The sequence below is a fragment of the Excalfactoria chinensis genome, chromosome 9 (assembly GCF_039878825.1).
Source record: "Excalfactoria chinensis isolate bCotChi1 chromosome 9, bCotChi1.hap2, whole genome shotgun sequence".
Lineage (NCBI taxonomy): Eukaryota > Metazoa > Chordata > Aves > Galliformes > Phasianidae > Excalfactoria > Excalfactoria chinensis.
Genome location: NC_092833.1, coordinates 16473933 through 16493955, shown reverse-complemented (window position 1 = coordinate 16493955; position 20023 = coordinate 16473933). Strand labels below are relative to the sequence as shown.

At 38.8% G+C, this 20023-nt stretch overlaps 1 protein-coding gene across 3 annotated transcripts in view; it reads left to right on the top strand.

Annotated features, from left to right (window-relative positions):
- The window catches only part of LOC140255954 (uncharacterized), a 189560-nt gene that overhangs the window by 14343 nt on the left and 155194 nt on the right, over nucleotides 1-20023 (top strand). For all 3 annotated transcript variants that reach the window (XR_011904619.1, XM_072343997.1, XM_072343998.1), the window contains exon 4: nucleotides 417-521. Coding sequence is in view for 2 of the 3 variants with exons in the window: in XM_072343997.1 (XP_072200098.1) it covers nucleotides 417-521 (105 nt within the window). In the remaining variant the exon portion in view is untranslated. The remainder of the gene's footprint in view (nucleotides 1-416; nucleotides 522-20023) is intronic.

Genomic DNA, 20023 nt, shown 5'->3' with positions numbered 1-20023 from the left:
GTGGGATTTAACCTGTTCTAAGTGAATAATATTCTAAGTCAAAAGAAAGGGAAAATACCTTCATTTCCTCAAACATAACATCTTCTATACCCTGATGTTGCCTGCCCACTGCTGCATTTACCCTTCAGCAGTTCATCCCTTCAGTCCTTCAACATACTTTGAGTCCAATGAAATTGTTTTCTACCTTTGAAGTGTCTTCAGGTGAAATTGTGTTGCTCTAGACTTATTTTTATTAAAATCAAACTGAATCCTGTCACCATTATAAATATATACATATACCTGCATTCTGACTTTAAACAAATTTCATTTTATTTGGACATTCCTGTTGTAGCAGACTATGACAAGAAGAGGTAATTCTGGAGAATCCTTGGCACAAAACAAACAAAACCTGCTCTGTTTTGTTCTGTTTGTACTAGTGCTGTGTGCTGACAACACTTGCTTCAATGGAGGGAAGTGTTCTGAAGAAGGACCTCACGTGTGCCAGTGTCCTGCAGGGTTTCAGGGTCCTCGCTGCCAGTATGGTGAGTCAAATGTCAACTATTGCAAGTGCATCTGTGATGAAGAGTGTTGCTTTGTGTTTGAGTAAAATGCATATAGAGGAACACTTATTATAAACAGAAATACCTTGTTATTGCTGGCTGTTGTGATTGGGATAAAGGGTTTCTTTTGTATCAGACTGGTGGTTATTTTCTTTCAGCCATCTTGGAGAGTCAGCAAATGTTGCAACAGGTTTGTGTTTTCTGGAGCCTGATCATAGAGAGCACATATTTATTTGTAAGCAAACATTTGAATAGAGTGCAGAGCCCTTCAGAATGAATCTTCTGACACCAGACTGCAGGATGCCAACCTCTGCCTGCAGGCAGTGTTACTTCAGCTAAACAGACCCAAGCAGTGATGCTGCTGTGGTTCTCTGTATGGGCAGGGAAGAAATACCAGAGTTTACATGTAGCTTGGTGTGGCACCAATGGAGATTGCTTTGCTATTGTAGAGCTGCTGCTTCAAGGTAAGCAGGATTGGAATCTCTATGGAGCACATATAAGAAGCTTTAACCAAATGCAGTATTTCTCAGCAGATTCTGAACTGTCCTCACTAGACTTTTGAGTCTTCCTTCTGTTGTCTGGAAATACCTACAACATTTGAGCACTTCCAACAGCAGATTATGTGGTTGTAGCACGTGGATAGCAGAGATCAGATTTTCAGCCTGAAATGAGATTGTGCAGTCTCTATTTCACAGGTTGGTGACTGCGGACACTGCAGAAACAAAGTGAGGCATCCTGCAGTCCTCGCTCTTTGCAATCGGGTGGAACTTTATCTTGGTGGCTTGTCTGCTTTCTATTGATTCCGAAGGTTTGAATGGAATTTCAGCAGTCATCATTTTCAGCTTTATAAAGTAGCTGCTATCGCAGCCTGGCAGGAGTGAGTTTATAAATTAAATTCTGAAGGGAAAAACCTCTCTTCTGAAAGAACATCATGGACGTTTCACCTGCCTAACAAAAGCAAGGTAATTTAGAGTGTAAGGCTTTTTAACCATTGCAGGCATCTCCAGTCAGATGATTGTGAGGCTCGTATCATATTTGTTGCAAACAAAACTAAAGAAAATGTTTGTGGAGCGAGCAGCCTTAGCATCTGGGCTTTTTCTGAGGGAATTTTATTTTCCTGCCTGACGTTGGAGCACTGCCATTTTAGATAGCCTGAGTTTAATGTGACTGTGTTACTTAACTGTAGTACATTGTTTTTTAAATGGTCGTTAAATCCCCTCTATCTTCCCTCCTACATGTGCAATTTTACTGAAAAATAGTTGTCCTACGTGTTAAGTGTAGGAAGGAAAAGGTGATCTCTTCTACCAAAAGCTTTGGCTCTGAGGATTCAGTGGCACAAATGAGTGTCAGACTATAGCTTACAGTTTTTGAATATGATCTAGATAATGTTAATTGCAATGGTGTTTCATTATAGCATCCTTTCTGATAACCCTGGTATTGACCGCTATTGGTGCTATGGCCTCCTCTCAGTGTCCTCACAGTGAGGACCCATTAGCAACTCATAACACCCTCATTCAGTTATGTTCTGAGTTGTTGTGTGTGTCCCATCTATTATATTCCTCCCTCCAGCCCCCTCTGCTCATCTGCTTTCTGCTTCCGTTGTTCAGCATTGACAGCTGATTCGAAAGTTTGGCATATGCATGTGTCCTTCATGATCACCATGTTTGGCAATATGTTCCACAGAGACAAGGTTATTGAAAATTAAAAGAAAAAAAAAGTTATTTAAAATTAGTGCCTCTTTACAAAAACATCAACAAAAAACACCCACACAAACTAATGGAAACATATTTCAAGATCTTTCTAATCTGTTCTCCTCTGTGTTTCGTGTTTGCACCTAAGTTTGTTATTAAGTACATCATCTTCCTGGAGATCCAGCTGTTATGTGCTCTGCATGGTCTGTCCCACAGAAAGTTTGTGGCAGATCGTTGGGAATGACTGACGATGGCCCTGTGCATTATGGCAATGTGAAGCAGAGGTGATTATTCACAATTGTCACAATCAAATCTAATGACTTCTTGGGGTGTTTTAGCAGCCTGTAGCACAACATTATTTCTGATTAGATGCTGAGAAGGTTATGATTCCTGTAACAAACTCCATGTAATTGTGACTAGAAGAGATGCATTACTGCATCTCTTGTACACCTCCAAGTTTTATTATTTTATCCACACAAGCAGCAATAAAAACTTAGTAGGAAGATTTATGAGTGAAATGGTTGAGCTCTTCATATAGCCATTACAAGGATTCAGTAACAGATTGAGCTGTCTCTCTCTTTGTCTGTTGCAATTTGTCTTGTAATAATAGACTTATATCAATTACAATATAAACTTATATATTTTTTTTTTTGACTTGTTCAGAAGTTGAGATTCTCATTTCTGTTGAGCCCAGAAAAAGGGACGTAAGACCTGTAATAATAATTAACAAAACCCAGTGCCAAGAATTAAATCTGCCTCAGTGCTCGTTTCATTGTTATTTGCTAGTTGTCCTGGTAATTTCAGCTACCTGAGCTGGACTTAGAAGTGAGTTAATTTGATTTAGCTTGTTTAATTCAGCCTTGGAAGCTGTTCTTGGATATGCAGCCAGAGAGAGCATTCCAAATTCTACAAACAGGAATAATCTTCCCTCCTCGTATGAATAAAAATGCCCAATGCAAAAAATTAAGGATTGGTTTTGACTCTTAAACCAAGATCTGATGACAAAAGGTTTACTGCTCTTTGATGAAGTTCCTCCTCCTCTGACATTAATGCACAAAATAAAGGAATAGGCTTTGTTGGTTTGACCAAAGCAAAAGTCTTCCATTACAAAGACTTTGCAAAAAGCTATTGTGACAAACAAGGTGACCAAAGCTGGCATCTCTGAGAAGATGAGTATTTTCAGATGATGCTTAAAAATAGGCATGGAAGAACCAAGGCAGGCTCCTCAGAGAATGAGGTTTTCTGTCTTAATCACTGGAGAAAGGCTGAATGCAAAGATGGAATACTCCAGTGTCTTACTGACTCAAAGTACAGATGCTTCGATTTTACATTGCAGTAATTGCTGTAATGCAGGGGAAACTTCTTTTACGCTAGCTAATGTAAATTGCTAAATATGACATGCTTGGGAAGCAGTGTGGTCTATGAATGCAGTGCTTGCCTGATGTGTGAGATAAGAACTGTTTTCCACCTGTCACTGACCTTGGATATGAATCCAATAACTTTGGCAAATTATACCGCTGTCCCTCAGTTTCTTTGTATGTGAAGTGCTGATAATAATAGTTCATTTCTTTGTAAAGTGCTTTGAGACCCAAGTAATTAAGCATGAGATAATAGCATTGGAATGTGTATATAAAGGCAGAACATCTAGAGCATGGTTAGCTAAAATGAAATGCTTATGTGATGGACATTTATCAGTTCATTGACTAGCTGTCAATCTATTCCTTAACTTTGGTCACACACTATTAAGGTATTGAACTGTATAAAGATTCTAGTAAACAACTGTGAGCACCTCCTACTGTGGGTGGATAAGAGTTTGCATTACAGAACTATTTAAAGCAAAAATGTTTGTTAACAAATATTGAATTAAGTGGTATAAAACCCGATGGATCTTCTTGCAACTGAAGAATGCTCTTTCATTGTGAATGTGTCCTTTTCTATTTCTCTAGCAAATGTCTCTAGGAGTTACATGATGAATGTTCTTCTTGCATAATACTTGTCCCTTGGAGAAATGTATATTTTCTTCTGTGAGACTGAAGACCTGGATAAGCTTTACAGCACAGTGTATATATATCCATAAGATGGTACTATTCATTTTGCTTTTTTTTGAAATCCCTTAAAAAGGTAGAAGTCAAACCTAAAGCTGCCCACAGTGATGCCTTTAGATTTCATGTTTCCCAGAAGAAAACAAGATCATGTTTCTGGTTTTGAGGTTGGATTAATTCTTTGTGTGCTTATGCAGTGCTGTTCATTACAAGGCAGATGTAGGCTCCAAAAGTAGTGAATTTTTAAAAATATGATTGTTATTAAAACACAGTCACAGCTAGCAAGGTGTTTCATCACATGTTCATGGTAGACCTTAGAACTTCCTTTGCCCTGTGTTAGCATAGGGGAGAGGAGCAGCACAAGGAAATCACTTTTGTTGGTGCTTTGCTGCCTTTACTTGTGTGGAGGTAATTTAGAATCCTTCTAGGGAAGGAGTTGAGTGGAACTGAAGGATGGGGATGCTCAGTTTCTCACTGGAGCCATGCAGCAGTCCAGGCAGAGGCAGCTCTTGCCTTGTGATGTCGTATGAGCTTGGCTCTTAACGTGGTCACTCTTACTTAATGGTGTGAGAAGCAGTGTTAGCTACATATGTTTAAGTATTTCAGAATGCTTTTCTGTGCGGGGAAAATGGTGGATGCAGTTTGGCTTTTTCTACTGCACACTTTTAATTTATGCTTTATTAGTGCAAATTTGAACAAGCACAGCATTAAAAACTATATGCTGCAGGCAGTTTTATGTAGTTAAAGTATTAGCAACAGAAAGTATGCTGACATACCTTTGGTGTTTAAAATTAGTATATTAATCAGAGCAGCTATTTATAGTTAGTGAACTGAATTGATTGTTTTTCCTGCTATATCCTATGCTACTTAGGAGTAATTGATCTCATTTTGCCTTAGTGTTTTTCCTACCAGTCTTGTTTTTTCAGTCCCTAATTAATTTACCAACTTGAATGACATTTGAGACATGAAGTCTTCTGACTTAAGCTTTGAACAGATTTTCCTCTTGGTGAAGAGCTGGAGACCTCCAGCTCATCACTGACCTAATTGTCTTGAAAATCTCTGGATCCAATTTGTACTTCTTATATATTTTTTTTCTTTTAAACTTAAGCCTTAATATGGTACATACAAACCTCATATTAGCTTTTTAATATTATCAAATAGGAAAGAAAATACCACTTTAATTTTTTTTTCCCCATTTTTAAGATCCATCTCTAATGTACAATGTTGGCTCCTACATGTAGATTCATAGGAAGTTGTCTGATGACAGTGAGTAAATGCCTTCTGTTTTTGGTCCTGTGTTAACATCCTGTTCTCTAATCTGTCTTTTCTCTTCTGGTAACTGATAGATGGCCTGATACTTAAAACAGATTGTGGTTTGGATGATAAACTATATGCATATGTAGTCACAAATTCTTACAGAGGTTAAGTTGGACCTAAATATAAAATGCCAGAGCTGACTAGAAATAAAAGAGAGAAATGAGTCAAAAGTTCTTCTGTGCAAATGCTTTTAAAAGACAAATTTAGTGCACAAAATGCCACAGAAGGTCCAAGCTATCCGTAATCTCTCAAGGAAGAGTTATGGGCAAGATAAAGTGACATTATCTGTTCAATTGACAGATAACTGTTGATTCAGAGATTTAATTCCAGTTGCGAGCAGAACCTCATAAAGGATTTAAAAAGCAAAAGCATGGCTTTCTCCAACCTTTCTAGTTCTCCTTCTTTGCCCTTTCCCTGCATTCACTTCTCTCTTTGCATGCATCTCACCTTCATCTTTGCAGTCTTTGGGAACACCTTTCTGCATTGGGAAGATAGGAACCTTTAAAGAGGCCACTAAAAAAAGCTTAGAGAGATAAAAGCTTTGTCATTTTAAAATGGGAATGGTAAAAGCAAAATCACAACTGGCTCCCACCTAGGTATGACAGGATGTAATAATCAGCCCATCTTGCTGACGTGCTTGGGCTTTGCGGCCATTAGTGCGGAGTGGCAGGCAGGAGGGAACAGCAAACAGATGTCAAAAGTAAATGAACCTAAGAATAACCACCTGAGAGCAAATTCACCCTTATTTCAGCATCTGTTGGGCTTTCTCACCAGTTCTCAGGAATGACTGGGCTGCTGCATGTTTCCAAAAAGGTACAATTTGTAACTCCCCACAAACAAAGCTCAAATTAATGTTTTACTTACTACTTTGGTGATCTTGTTCTGAAGTGTTCCTGCCAATTGCTATTATTTCTGCCCAGTGTTTTTTTAGAAGCTTTCAGGCACTTCTTCACAAAAGCAGAGACCTCCCTGAGCAGCACTTAAAGGACTGTGAATGAGAAAGTCAAATTTAGGTAGCTAACTTTTTTTGCTGACACATGAATACAAACAATTTGACTTAAAGAAAAATCCCTGAACAAACAAAGAAACTACAACCAAGCTATACCTCTGAAAGTACATCTGCAGCTATTCATTCAAGACTGAACTACCTATAAGTGATGTAAGACATGGACACTGGACTTTGGAGATGATCTTGTCCTCAAAGGAAACCCTGTGGTTCAGTCTGCAATCCCTCAAACTGGATATGGATATTTGCTGTATTCTACAGCCTGTGTTTTTTAAGACTTAAAAGAGTAGGTCAGTTAATACGTACCCTTCAGGAAACTCCTTCTGTTTTGTGTCCTGTCCTTGCGTGTCCTACCAGTGCTTTCAAGGGAAGATCTATCTGTCCTGAGCAATCATCCACCTTGTTTTCTTTTCTTGGTTTTAATGACTGCAATAGAATTTTTGTAAATAAATACAATTTTACAGTCATTTAACATCATTTTTCAGTGCCAATGTTTGTTTCATCTAAAAGAGGCAAAAGAGTTGATTACATTGTCTAGAAACAGAGGAAAAATCTTGCCAGCAACCACTCAGCACTGCTGCTCCCTTCGATATAACTGAGCTCACAGTTGTGGCAGCTGGATTTAATTATAAGTCTGCAACCCTGCGGTTTCAGCAGCAGCTGCTGAAGAATGGATAACGCAAGTAGCCTTCAAAGCCATTCACATTAGAGATAAAACCTTGTCATTCATGGAGACAGCTGATGGAACAAGTATTAAAATGAACAAAGATTTCCCTGGGGAGGTTGCAGTGCAGGGTTTGTTTTTTGTCTCTGGCACTTGCTCAGGTATGTCAGGTATGCCGTATTTTAATCTCTTTCCAAATATGCAGCCATTCACAAACAAGCCCTAAAAAATCCCACCACCAAATGTATTGTACAGTGATGTGAACATCTGAGTGACTTTCATACAGCTGAGCAGTTGGGGCTAAGCATGGCTTGTGTTATGAGCTCTTGTTTAAATGGTTTTAAAAAGAAGCAGTACTGCATGATGTTGTATTTATGTAGCATTCTTACAAAGCAAATGCTTGCCTGAAATAGGAGTAGGAAGAAGGCTTAACTTCTGCCAAAGGCACCTTAACTTTTCCCTCTTTTTAAAAAAAAAAAAAATATATTTTTTTATTATTATTTTTTAATGTAATCAGTGATATGTCAGCAATGGACTGCTGATGTACTACAGAATCATAGAATGGCCTGGGTTGAAAAGGACCACAATGATCATCCAATTCCAACCCACTGCTATGTGCAGGGCTGTCAACCACCAGACCAGGCTGCCCAGAGCCATATCCAGCCTGGCAGTGGATGCCACCGGGGATGGGGCATCCAACCTATTCCAGTGTGTATAATTTGGCTGTTAAAAATAATGTTTTTTGTTTTGATACTTTCCATTTCTCCTGGAATTTGAATTTGAGTGTTGGAAAATAGTAACATGGAAATTACAATCTCCACAGGCAACTGGAAATAGTTTCCAACTCAGATGTGAATAAGTGCTACCTCTAAATGACATGGAAATTCTATGTTTCTTACAGACCTTAGGCTTGGTCTCAAACCCGATTGTGTTGGTACCATTCAGCATGATGTGCCCTTTACATCTGAAGAAATATTTGCTCCTAGAATTTCTTTCTTCAGAAAGGCAAAACTGTTTCTTCATTAGACTTACACTCAACTCAGTGCAGTAAGTTTAACTGCTTGTGCTTGGGTTTCCCCCTGTTCAGAAGGGTTTTCTGCTGTCTCTAAAAGGATTACAGTTGTGCAGTAAACTATTGGGTTTGTAGAGCCTTTGACTGTGGAACAACTTTTCAGCCTCACTTCAGGCATTCCCTGTTGTCGTTTTGTAGCATCACTGATCACAGATCTTTCTTGAGATGACTTCCTATGCTCTCATCAATGCTGAGATGAGTAATAATTTGGAATACTGGAAATCTTTTCTCTTTTTTTAGTTTTCTGACTAATGTGAAACTCACTGTTCTCTGAAAATAAGTCATGTTTTTAATGTACATTTTCCTGGGCATGCAAACCTACAACAGTCACTCACATTCTATATTGTGTGTTTCAAAGCTATCCCACACAACAATTCTTAGGCACTTTCTTAGGTTCCCTTCTCTCCTTTTCAGTAACAACAAAGAGCTGAAATGTAGGAATCTGCTGCTTACTGAGCATGGTTTTTATTTGTCTGGGCAGGTATCTGTCACTTGTGCTTTGTCACCTCTCCTGCAGTGGACAAGAGGCTGCAGATAAAATGCTCTCTGGAGATGGAAGCCCTCTGTTCCTGCAGCTCTCTGAAATTCTGTCATTGCTATTGCTTGTCTCACTCATCCTTCTTTCCTCTCTTCCTTGTTCACTTTTCCTCTTGTCCTCACCAGTTCTGAAGCTGGAAGTTGTACTAAAACTTCACATTCAAGCTATTTCAAGATTGTTTTCTGCTTCTTCAGCAGCTTTCTAATAACCTCTTCCAAGTACAACCAAAGTGGATAACGTCAGCTTTGTTTAAGGGCCACCTGCCATTCTTTTCTTTTTTATAAGCTATTCGAGGTATTCTGATAGCGTTCATCACTTGTAGGGTACTGCAGTGAAGGGAAAGGTGTCAGTCCTACCCTTTTACAGAAGACTTATTTCTGTTTCCTTTTTTGTAAAATCTAATTGCTTTGGGTTCAACAAGAATTCATGGGCAATTGCTTCTCTCACCCATTCTGCAAGTACAGCTTTTGTGTTCAGGGTTGCTGACCTGAATCTGTTTTCTTTCACGGTAATCTCATACTGTTTGGAGCTCAGGAAAACTGACAGGATTTGGAGGAGGCAGTGCTGATCTCTTACTGTTCTACATCCTTTACTTCATGTGCAAATACTATAAATGTTATTAATAAATAACAAAAAATGAGCGATGATGGGGGGAGGAAAATAAAAGTCTGTTCCAGTGGACACTTTAGGACTCATATTTCGACTTGTCTTCTGTCTCCTTTCTCTACATTAGTGTCCCCCAGTATGGAATGTACCTGCATGTAAAAGTGTGATTTTATTGATTTCCCACACACCACCCCTCCCTTTTTCCTATTCCCTCTAGATTGCAGTTTTGCATTTATGCTACAGAATCGAAGCTATAACTGGGTAAGAAAATTGAAACTCAATATGTTAAGTCTCCTAAATATTTTTTTCTCGTCTTGGAACATTGTACCCTACAGGATATATTCTTAAAAATGTGTGTACTGCTTACTGAACTGAATAGCCTTGTTTGCTCACTGTGTCACTGGTTGAAGGACTGTTTATGTAAGTGATGGTTTCAGTGGTGGTACAGATTTTCTTTTGGCACTCCTATGTTTCATGACTTATCTTGTATGTAGTCTGAGGTGAACTGAGTACTGAACGTTAGAGACTGTGAGAGCTGGGACTGCAGAGGCCTGCACAAACAGCCTGAGAGAAAATGTACTATAACATAGGGTTGGCCAGACAATAGTACTTCATTTCTGGGATTATTTTCAAGTTCAGAGAGTAGTTTTGTACTTGCTCTAATCCCAAACAGATTGCCAGAATTCAAATCTGTACCTGAAGATCTGTTGTTCTTCTTTGAGTACACATGCAACTTTATCTCATCTTTATCACCCCAAATGGTCTTTGCCTTTTCTATTATTCTCATGGATGAAATAAAGAACCAGTCCCAGAAACATCTGCCTCCCAGCAATGTCCCAGGTCTGACTTACAGAAAGTCTTCAAGATGGGATCTTGTTCTTGTCTGTGTTCTTCCCTAGTATCTGGCTCCTTGTGTTCCATCTATTTGATTAGAGGTTGTCTGTAAGTAAAAAAAAAAAAAAAAAACCTCAGTCCACCACAATGCCAGTCTTACTTCAGCCTATATAAATAATGACTCTGAAGTTTCTGTTGTTTCTTCTGCGAAGTGATAACTGTTTAAATGCAGCTTTAGATTCACAGCCTAATTCTGTTCCTGCTGATGTGAATGTCAAACATAGCTTCTGTCAGTGGAAGACATGAGCCCTTCCCTCACATCTTAGGAAAGAGAATGAGAATGTTCTCACGAGTTATTGCTTTATAATAACAAATCATTACAGAAAACCTTCTCTTCTGTATTTTTTCCCCTTATTTTTATTTTTTAGTGGCCAGAACATGTTTTCTGTATTCAAGCTGTGACGAGTTACAAGTTGAAACTTGCAACACCTTTGTTGCTTTTACTGAGCATTGCAGCATATTTCCAAACTGTTTTATAGGTATAATATTTCAGGATTTCACTTGCTATAGTCTTTGAACTGAAAAATAGCTGTGTAGAACTGAGCTGTCCCAAGTTCAGCTTGGCGGCTGTTCCACTGCAAACCTGTATGCTTCTCATTTTCAATCTTGTTGATCGAGTTATTCCATATTCCATTACAGGTTTCTCACATAAATGACTTTTAAATCTCAAAGGGGCTGAAACAACTGATATGGCAGCCAATTCTGGATTTGGATTTTTCTGCTCTTTTTTTCCTTTGCTGATAGTGAGTGCACACGTCAGTCCTGACTCAGCGACTGCCCTTCCTTTGTGCCATAACAATATCTAAGAATATAACATCATCACCACAACCTGGGTCATTTTTAGTCTTTCAGCCTGGCAGACTCAGACCATCCAGGCTTTGTAAAAGACTTAAAGTAGATGTTTAATGTAAAAAAAGAATCGCTTGGACTGACTCATTTCATTTTCTTTGTCGCTATTGTGTGTGCCAAATGAAAGAGCCAATAATAATCTTTTCAGGCCATTATTTAGACAGCTTTTTCACAAACTTTGCTTAATTCCTTCTCTGTTTTCTCTCCTCTTGATAGAGGTAGAAAGGACAAATATTAGATGTGGTTTCCTTACTTTACCATTTGCATACTGAGCAACCACTTCTGCTCAAAGTCACTGTTTCTGTCATAAAATAATTTACATAAAAAATGAGCAAATATTTTTTCAAAATATCTGTACCCTCTTAAGAACAAAAACTGTGTCAATATTCTCTTAGAGAACAGAGTTTTTTCCTTTGGTTTGATGTTTTGATGCCTTCTTTTGCAAGGGGGAAATGGGGTCTTATAAAGATATGCTTTAGCGAATGCCTTTTCAGAAAATGTGTGTGTGTCTCTGCAGAAAGCTGGAGATGAATGACATTGAATCGAGTGATTGATTGGCACCTGTGTTGCTTTCAAAATAAGTTTAAGAAAAAAAATGAGTTCTTATCTTTCCAAGATGCTGGAAGAAGCTGCTTGTAGAAACTCTCTGAAATTCGCTTCATTTTTTTTTTTTTTTTCCTATCCTCATGTGACATATAGTGGTAATTTTGTAATTCTGTTCCAGTTTAGGATCACCTCAGATGCTTATTGTTTGATTTTTGTGGCCCTGCCATGCATAGATGTTGTTTATCAGTGAACATGTAAACTTCAGAAGGGGTGTGTATGTATATATGCCTGTACACATACTGAAGGGAAGAGAGAGTTGGTTTCCTAGATCTGTAGATCTGATGGTTTCTGTTGATTATTATTATGATGATTTTAACTGAAAGATCTTAAAGCTAAGGAAATTGTTTTCTTCTGCTTTGCTTATGTAGCTTTATTTGCATACATACAAAATAAGCTCCAAGTACTAGATGAGTTCACTAGTACTAACCAGTCCCTGTGCATCCTGCATATGTACAAAGACATCCCTTTAAGCTAATCTCTCTCTCTCCAGTTACCATTCCAAAAAATTTCTCCCTGTAACACTGCAAGCAGAATCTTTCTTCAGAGGAGCCATTTCTCAGCCAAGAGTCTGCTAGGACTAATGTTTCAGCATGAGCCTGGACATCAAGATCTAGGCACCATTAGCTGAAGTGCCCCAATTACTTTAATTGACACAGAAACATCTGAGGAGAAAGGCTGTTTCCAAGGTTACCATGATTTAACCTATAGCAAGCTATAGCATTACTTCTTATATATACTAAAAAGTCACTTCTTCCTCTGAATTCCTTTTGTGTTAGAGGTCAAATAGATTGTAGGAATGGAAGAGGCTTTTCTAAGCACCAGTAAATATTGTCCTAAGCAAAATGATTATTGACTTATGTAATGCTGTTGCCACTTTGGTTTGCCAGTGGTTCACTTGCAAAGTATTGGTATTTTGACCTGCTGTGAGTGATGGGTTGCTTTCTGGATCATGCCTTTGGGGTGCTGAGGGCATTGGCTCTGTGCTGGAGCTAACCACTCAGTGTTGTCCCTTTTCTTCTGTCCTGTAAGCTCAACGTTAGGTTCCAAAGCTCAGGAATCATTTTGTCTGTAATTCTGTATTTTCTGTAATAGCTTGATTGAGGAGTACTGTGTGCAAGTAAGTTCAACCATTAACTTTTTTTGTGAGCTTTGCTCCTAAACTTTCCTCTGTTTCCATCATTGTAAATCAGAAGGACCTTTACCAATGCCAGTCTGAGTTCCTCTCATACAACTGAAGGGATAACTGGAGGGCTTGAAAACCAATCAGAAAAAGCTTTTGAGGCAGAATTTGTGTTCAAAAGGAAGAGCGTTTTCCTGTTGAGAAAAAACTGTCAAATACCCACCTTGTAGGTCATGGTACAAGTGAGAGAACCTGGTTGACTTTTGCTTGAGGTCTCGTGTATGCGTGACCCACCTCTCACTGAATCAGTGTGCTGGTTGAGCAGGTCCAGCATCACTTACTCTAGGTTTTGGCACACCTCCATTCCATGCTTGTCTGGAGGCCAAAGCAGTTAATGACAGTGGAAACCTCACTACTGCTGGAAGTAAAATAAGAGAAATTCCATGAGATTTCCAGTACAATTCTATAGCTGCAATGAGTTTAAATAAGGCTTGGTGACACACACAGGGGTAGCAGACTTTTACACTCATCAGTCAGCTGTGTGGATGTGTAATATTTGTTATGGGTGTGCTGTCAAGACACTGTAAGGCTCCAGTGAGGAATTGTTTGCAAGAGTGGTTCATCATAAATTTTGTCATGTATAAGTGAAAACAATTTTTTCCTTATTGGACAGAACTGAAATATACAGAGTTCTTATCCAATGAACATCTTCTTTTGAAGCCTTTCTGGATTATATCTGCTTTATTAATCTATAGCCATTAAAGGAAATAAAAGGCTGCTCTTGAAGTCTGAGATCTTTTCATTAGAGAATTGGAGAATGCCACAATAGGTGTGAGGAACTCTGGGTGAATTTCTGTTCTGGTTCATGGCTCAGGTGTTTACAAGAGGAAATGATTTATGAGATTAATCTACAGTTCAGGTCGTTGGCAAAGAGAAGAAGCAAGAGCAGCCTCTGAATAGCATAATGAAACTAAAGCATTTAATTTTTTTTTAATATCTTTCTTCAAAGATCTCCCAGCTCTAGATGTGCAGTTGCTGATCTAATCTTAAATGATTCAGACATAAGAATCAACACAACTCGTGTTTGGAGCTGCTGGGCAAGTCTTTCCCTAACATCAGGTTCTTGTTTGTTTGTTTGTTTGTTTTCTCCTTGCAGAATGGAGCACATTTAATAAATTACACATTAGACCAACCCCTTTAATTGAATAGGTGTGCAATGATTGTCCTCTATTTTCATACTGAGACCAATCTTGCTGGGATGAAGACCCAGCTTAAGTCATCCCAGCAAGGAAATAGTTTTAAATGCCTGAAAATGCCTTGGCCAGAAGATGACTACAGCAGTGCAGCCATGCTGTCTGCACTCTTCCTAGTGGTCTAGTCAGTGGTTGGCAGAAATCCCATCTGATAAACTTCCACAGACATAACACATGATGTAATCATAACTTAAATTGTTAAGAGGCCAAAGAATGTTATTTATTTATTTTTAAATAGAGTACAGTTGTAGCTGGGTTTTCCAAAGAATACTGTAGAAAATCTCAGCGCCAAGAAAATAAAGCCACAAACAAACATCAACAAAAAATTTCCCCCAGTCTTAAAAATGATTAATTCTGAATGGAGCACTTTGTGGTTTTTGGACGCTACTCATCTCAGTACAGCACGCTTCTCTCTAGCAAATGCATTTGTGCAGCACACAAACACGTGTGTGTTTCTACAGGCACACTCTAGGAGTTTCTTATCAAATCCATTGAGGCTGTGTAGCCATTCAGTGAGGCTCCTCCCCATAACAAATCAAGATTTCTCTGGTTCCAGTTCCCCAAAACAACGTTCGGACTGTGGAGTTTAAATTCCCACCTTTTGTTTTGTTCCAACATATTGAAAAATGACGTTAACACACTTTTCATCATTTTTCTCCTCATTTCCATTCAACTGCTGCTCTGGGATTTGCCAGATTCAAACATTTTTTCATTTTGCTATTTCTCCTCTTTACCAAAAAACCAAAGTGATGGAGTAAGTGATTGTACTGCAGGGCTGTTTGGAGCTGAATTCTCAGCTGCTCTCTGGTTGATGGAGAAACTCTCACTGACTATAGTGAAACTGAATTTTCTTCTTCAAATCTGTTTTTAATCATGAAAAATAAACCTCTTTTTTTTTCCTTTGCCCTCTTCTTTCCCCTTGCTTCGCTTTCCATCTTTTGTATTATGTTGAAATGCTCCAGCTTGTGTGTTGCAACAGATTTTGTTTGGGGTGGTGAAATTTTCTCAGAGATTCCTGTGCCTTTTGAGGATTTCTGAGTAGGAGCATTCTTCCACAGCAGGGAATGACAGGTACTTGTCTAAGGCTTTCAGGTTGTCAGCCCAACTTGATATTTTGCCGTAGTAGACCTCATGCACCTTCATTAGCGAGCACTAACCCTGAGCAAGTTTTTATTTGTCTGTTCAGCTCTTACTGGAAGTCAAGGGGAATATTTTCCTGTCTAAATACAAAGCCTATGAAGCAGTCATTTGTCCTGTTGAAATTAAAAACTATTTTAGCTTATGCTGCAAGATCTTGATAGTGCTGCTGCCTGTTTTTGGCTATAGTGTTTTACTTCCCCAGCTAAAACCTTTGTGTGTCTTCCTTAAGGAACTGATTGTACTTCCAGTGGCCAACAATTACTTAAAGAAACCAGACAGCAACGTTGTATAAATCCACACATAGTAAATAAAGCACAGCAGCTGCTTTTGCAAACATTGTTCTGCTGTGAAGTCCTGGTTTTATAATGCCTTAGCAAGGAGGGAATTGGATACACCACTTCTGTTGTTAGGTAACCTCAGCAGACTGTTCCTACAAAGATGCACATGAAAAGATTCGTGTCTATAGATACTGCCTTGCTGCAGTTGCATTTCTACAACAACTTGAGGAATTGTTAACAGATGTGACACAGAAGTTCTTTCACTCAGCCTTTCTCCCTGGAATGGGGTTTCTTACAGAATTTCAAAGAGGGGATCATTCTTACAGTCCATTTCCTAGGCAAAATAAATGACATTTTCAGATAGATTCGAGTAGACACAGTATATTAAAAAAATACAACAAACATTGATGGCTCTTAAGTTCTCCAGTGTGTAGTTTATTTGGTGTAGGGGTTATTCCTAACATTCTGTAAATGACCATCTCCTGTAAAACATTAAAACATTTCTATTTTGAACTGTTCTTATATTCTCTTCTCTTCCTATATTGTTTTTTCCTTCTCTTTTATCTGTAGATTTGAAACTTGTTGAAGATATTTCAGGCTTTATACCCACTTACATTTTATTTTTATTCCTGCATTGCTCACCATTTAGAGCAAAGTTGCACAGTCTGCTTCTGAAAACATCATTAATGGTGCTTTCCTGAGATATGTATTTCATGGGACCATGAAACAGCTCCTGGTTCCATTTGTTACTACCAGCTTTTTCTTTAGGTTGTCAACTGATTAACCACTCCTCAGCTTCTGAAATAACACTGAGCTTATCTTCTAATGAAATATTTGACGAATGCTAAGTAGTTACTCTGAAGGGAAGTCACAGGGCAGTTTTCTGCTTCAGTTTTTACAGTTCTTCAAAGAACCTTTTCGGGAAAAAAAATAAAAATTAATGCCATTGAGACACATGGTGAAAGACTTTGCACACTGCAGCATCTTCCTGTCTGTTTGTACTGTTTATTGCTCTATCTTGTGGTTTGGTCACACCCATGGCCCAGTGGTTGAGCTAACAAAGCTGTCAGGTTTCTGAAGGCAGACAGGGCTTCAGTTTTGTTCAGGGAGAGCTGTGTCCCTGAGTGGTCCCACAGGCTGAGGGACAACGTAGGACAACATGCAAGAATGGACACTTGCCTTCATTTCTGTCCTATGTGCAATGAAGTCTGACATCTTGACTGATGGGATAGAGCTTTTAGGGACCTTGAAAGTAAGGCAAGGAGAGAAAATGTCTGCTTGCTATTGCAGAGAGGGATGAGTTTGCAGGGGAAAGTGCTGAGATTTGGCTGCAAATACCACTTATTTGGACTGCTGGTTCCACAAGCCTGTGCACATACCAACAGGGAACCTGCAGCACCCAGGCTCAACATAGAAATAGAAAAGATGTGATGACATTAAAACAGTCAGCATGTAAAGGCAACGCGTGCCTTGCACAGAGGTGCAACCGTGCAGGTGAGTGCCTCTGTTTGCTGAAGCTGGGAGGTGGAGCAGAGCCCTGTGGTGCTATGGGTGAGCAGCTGGCTGGCAGCATGGTGGTGTGGTACCCGGTAGGTGGGAGAAGATGTAGCATGACTTCCTTACTGCAGATGGCACCCAGACAGAAAGCAGGGCAACCCTGTTTTCCCTGCTGCGATTAATCCTTAAAGAAACTGGAGACTAGCTCATTAAAATGTTCAAAACAATTTGTTAATTAGCTTATCTGTTCAAAAGAATGTACCTAAGAGAGCATGGAATAATTGGACTGGAATAACTGGAATTCCAGTTTCTATGGAGAAGCAGATTCTGAACTTTAAATCTAAACAAGAGGATGCAGTGCAATAACTCCCACTTCAAGCAAAACCATCTGAGAGACAAAATAACAAAGCTAATGGTAAGCCAGATCTCAAGCAATTCATTTCACTGGAGAAGCTGCCCCAGGGACTTAGGTCTTATTCCGGAGGAGCTTCACTACCAAATGTTTGTCTCCTTTTTTTTTTAGCTGCAGCAGGGTCAGTCCTACCACTTTATTTCTCCTTTATTTCTCTATCTATCTATCTATCTATCTATCTATCTATCTATCTATCTATCTATCTATCTATCTATCTATCTATCTAGGTGTTGTTGTTGCTAAGATTTTGTTTTGTTTTGTTTTAATTTTCATTCACCCCACACTTTCAGTTTGAGAAAAATGAATCCAAATGGGAACTATTCATCTTCTGTGCTCCATCATTTCATTTCATATCTTTTTTCCTAGAACTAAAATATACTTAGCCTCAGACCTGTGTGGCTGATACACTCACCCTCCATAAGGTTTCTCTATTTTGGATGTCCACTGAGACTTCCAGATAAATTGAATTGACCTGTGCAGTTCTCTGCCTATTTCTCTTGCCTGATCCTCTTCTACACGGCCTGCATACAGATTGAAATGAATGTGATTAACAGGAAAGAAAATCCTCATTTATAATTATTTTCACTTGCTATTGCTTGGCAATAGAACATTCCAAACTCTTTTTCTATTCTTCCCCCAAGATGTTGTGGCTTGTTGGGTTGGGTTTTCTTTTTCTTTTTTTTTTTTTTTTTTTTTTTTTTTTTTTTCTGCATGAACTTGTGTTTAAATGGATAATTGCGTAGACCAGTGTTTGTGCCATGGGTGGTTTGGAGATAGAATTGGTTATCTGAGAGCTTTGACTGCATGCCTAGTACTGCTGTTTATTCAGAAACACGTGTACCTTTTCACAGCTAAAGAAGACTCTGAACTGAGTGAAAGTAATAGCTCAGTGTTTTGGTATTCTGCCTTGTGATCATCAGCCCCACAAAAGCAGCTTTCCCATTTCATGTACAGTCTGTGGAAAATTTGTCTTTGTCAACAGTGCTTCTGTGCTCTCCATACCCAAGGATGTCTGTTTTATCAGGTGCTTCAGAGTTACTCTTTGCTGCATGGGAAGTCTCAGAGGAGGAATTTCTCCAGTCCTCTGGGTCAGAGCTCTGCTGCATTTCCTATCCAGCTATTGCAATATTATGCAAACATTTGCAAACTTACAAGTGGCCACCTTCCTAAAGGGCTGAGTTGCATTTCCTAACGCTCAGACAACCAGTGAACTGGAAGAAGTTACACCCATTTGAGTACTTTGCTCTAGATACAGTCATGATCTGCCTTAGCCCATTTCTAAAACACTTCATTATGTCCTCAAGGTTATGTTGCATTCTAGAATTGTTCTGCACAAAAAGGCAACACACACTGTAACCAAGAGGGATGTTCACAACTGTATTTTGCCCATTGAAGATGTAAATATCAAACATCAACAATGTGACATCTGTTTCACATCTGTATGCCCCCTCCCCCCCCTTCTTCCCATCCTCCTAATTTCATAGACATTCCACTAAAAATGAAAAAAAGTAAGGCTCTTCAATCTAAAATTGATGTATGTATGTATGTCTGTCATACCTGTGTTGTATTTGAATCACCGCTGAAATCCCCATCAATTTTTCCCTCTCTGTCATTTCTGATAGAGGTATGTTCAGGGCAGGTTTTGTACAAGAAATTGAGGAGGAGCTCACTTTTTAAGAAAAAAACACTGTTTGCTGTGACAAGATAGTTTTGTTCTTTTCTGCACAGAGAACACTGAATTATTTTCCCTTTCAAACAGCTGCCTACAAAGTGAAAGGAAATGTTAAGTGCCACAGATAGCTAGACACAAACCGAGGTGGGACAGGAATCTGCCTGCTGCTGCTGCTGCTAGCGGTGACAGTGACACTGATGGCTTGTGGCAGTTTTGCTTGCCAGATGGAAATATTTCATTCATCACTATCTGTTTCAGTTTCTCACAAAGAATAGAGTTGGACTTCATCTGTTTTAATCATTGTTAGTGGAATTAATAGATGGGGAGTCAAACAGAGGCGTTGAGAAGGCTTATTTTTAAATAATGAACTTACATATGTGAAAATTAGACTTTTTTTCTTTTACTTTTTTTCTCTCACCTTATCTTAATGTTTAATCATAGATCTCACGACTCCCATTTAACTGTCTGGCACTTGCAGCTTCAATACCATTACCCATTCTCCAAACTTGAAAGCTCACGGGAATGCCTGCAAGCGCGTATTAATAATACATTTTTTTCTGGATTAAAATCATTTGTAGCATTCCTAAAAGAGGAGATAAATTTGAACTACTAAGTCTAATTTCTATGTAGTGCAGTGTTTTCTTCATGCTTTAGATAAAGAGAAATTTTGAGACGTGTGCTTATTTAACATAAATGTTAGCTAGACAGAGGTGCAACTAGTTTTCCTATGCCTTGTAGGAGAGGAGCATGCTATTTTACAGAAATAACTTGATCGCTGCAAGGTGCAAAGTTTGGTTGGGCACTTACCTGATTCTGGATGTGCAATG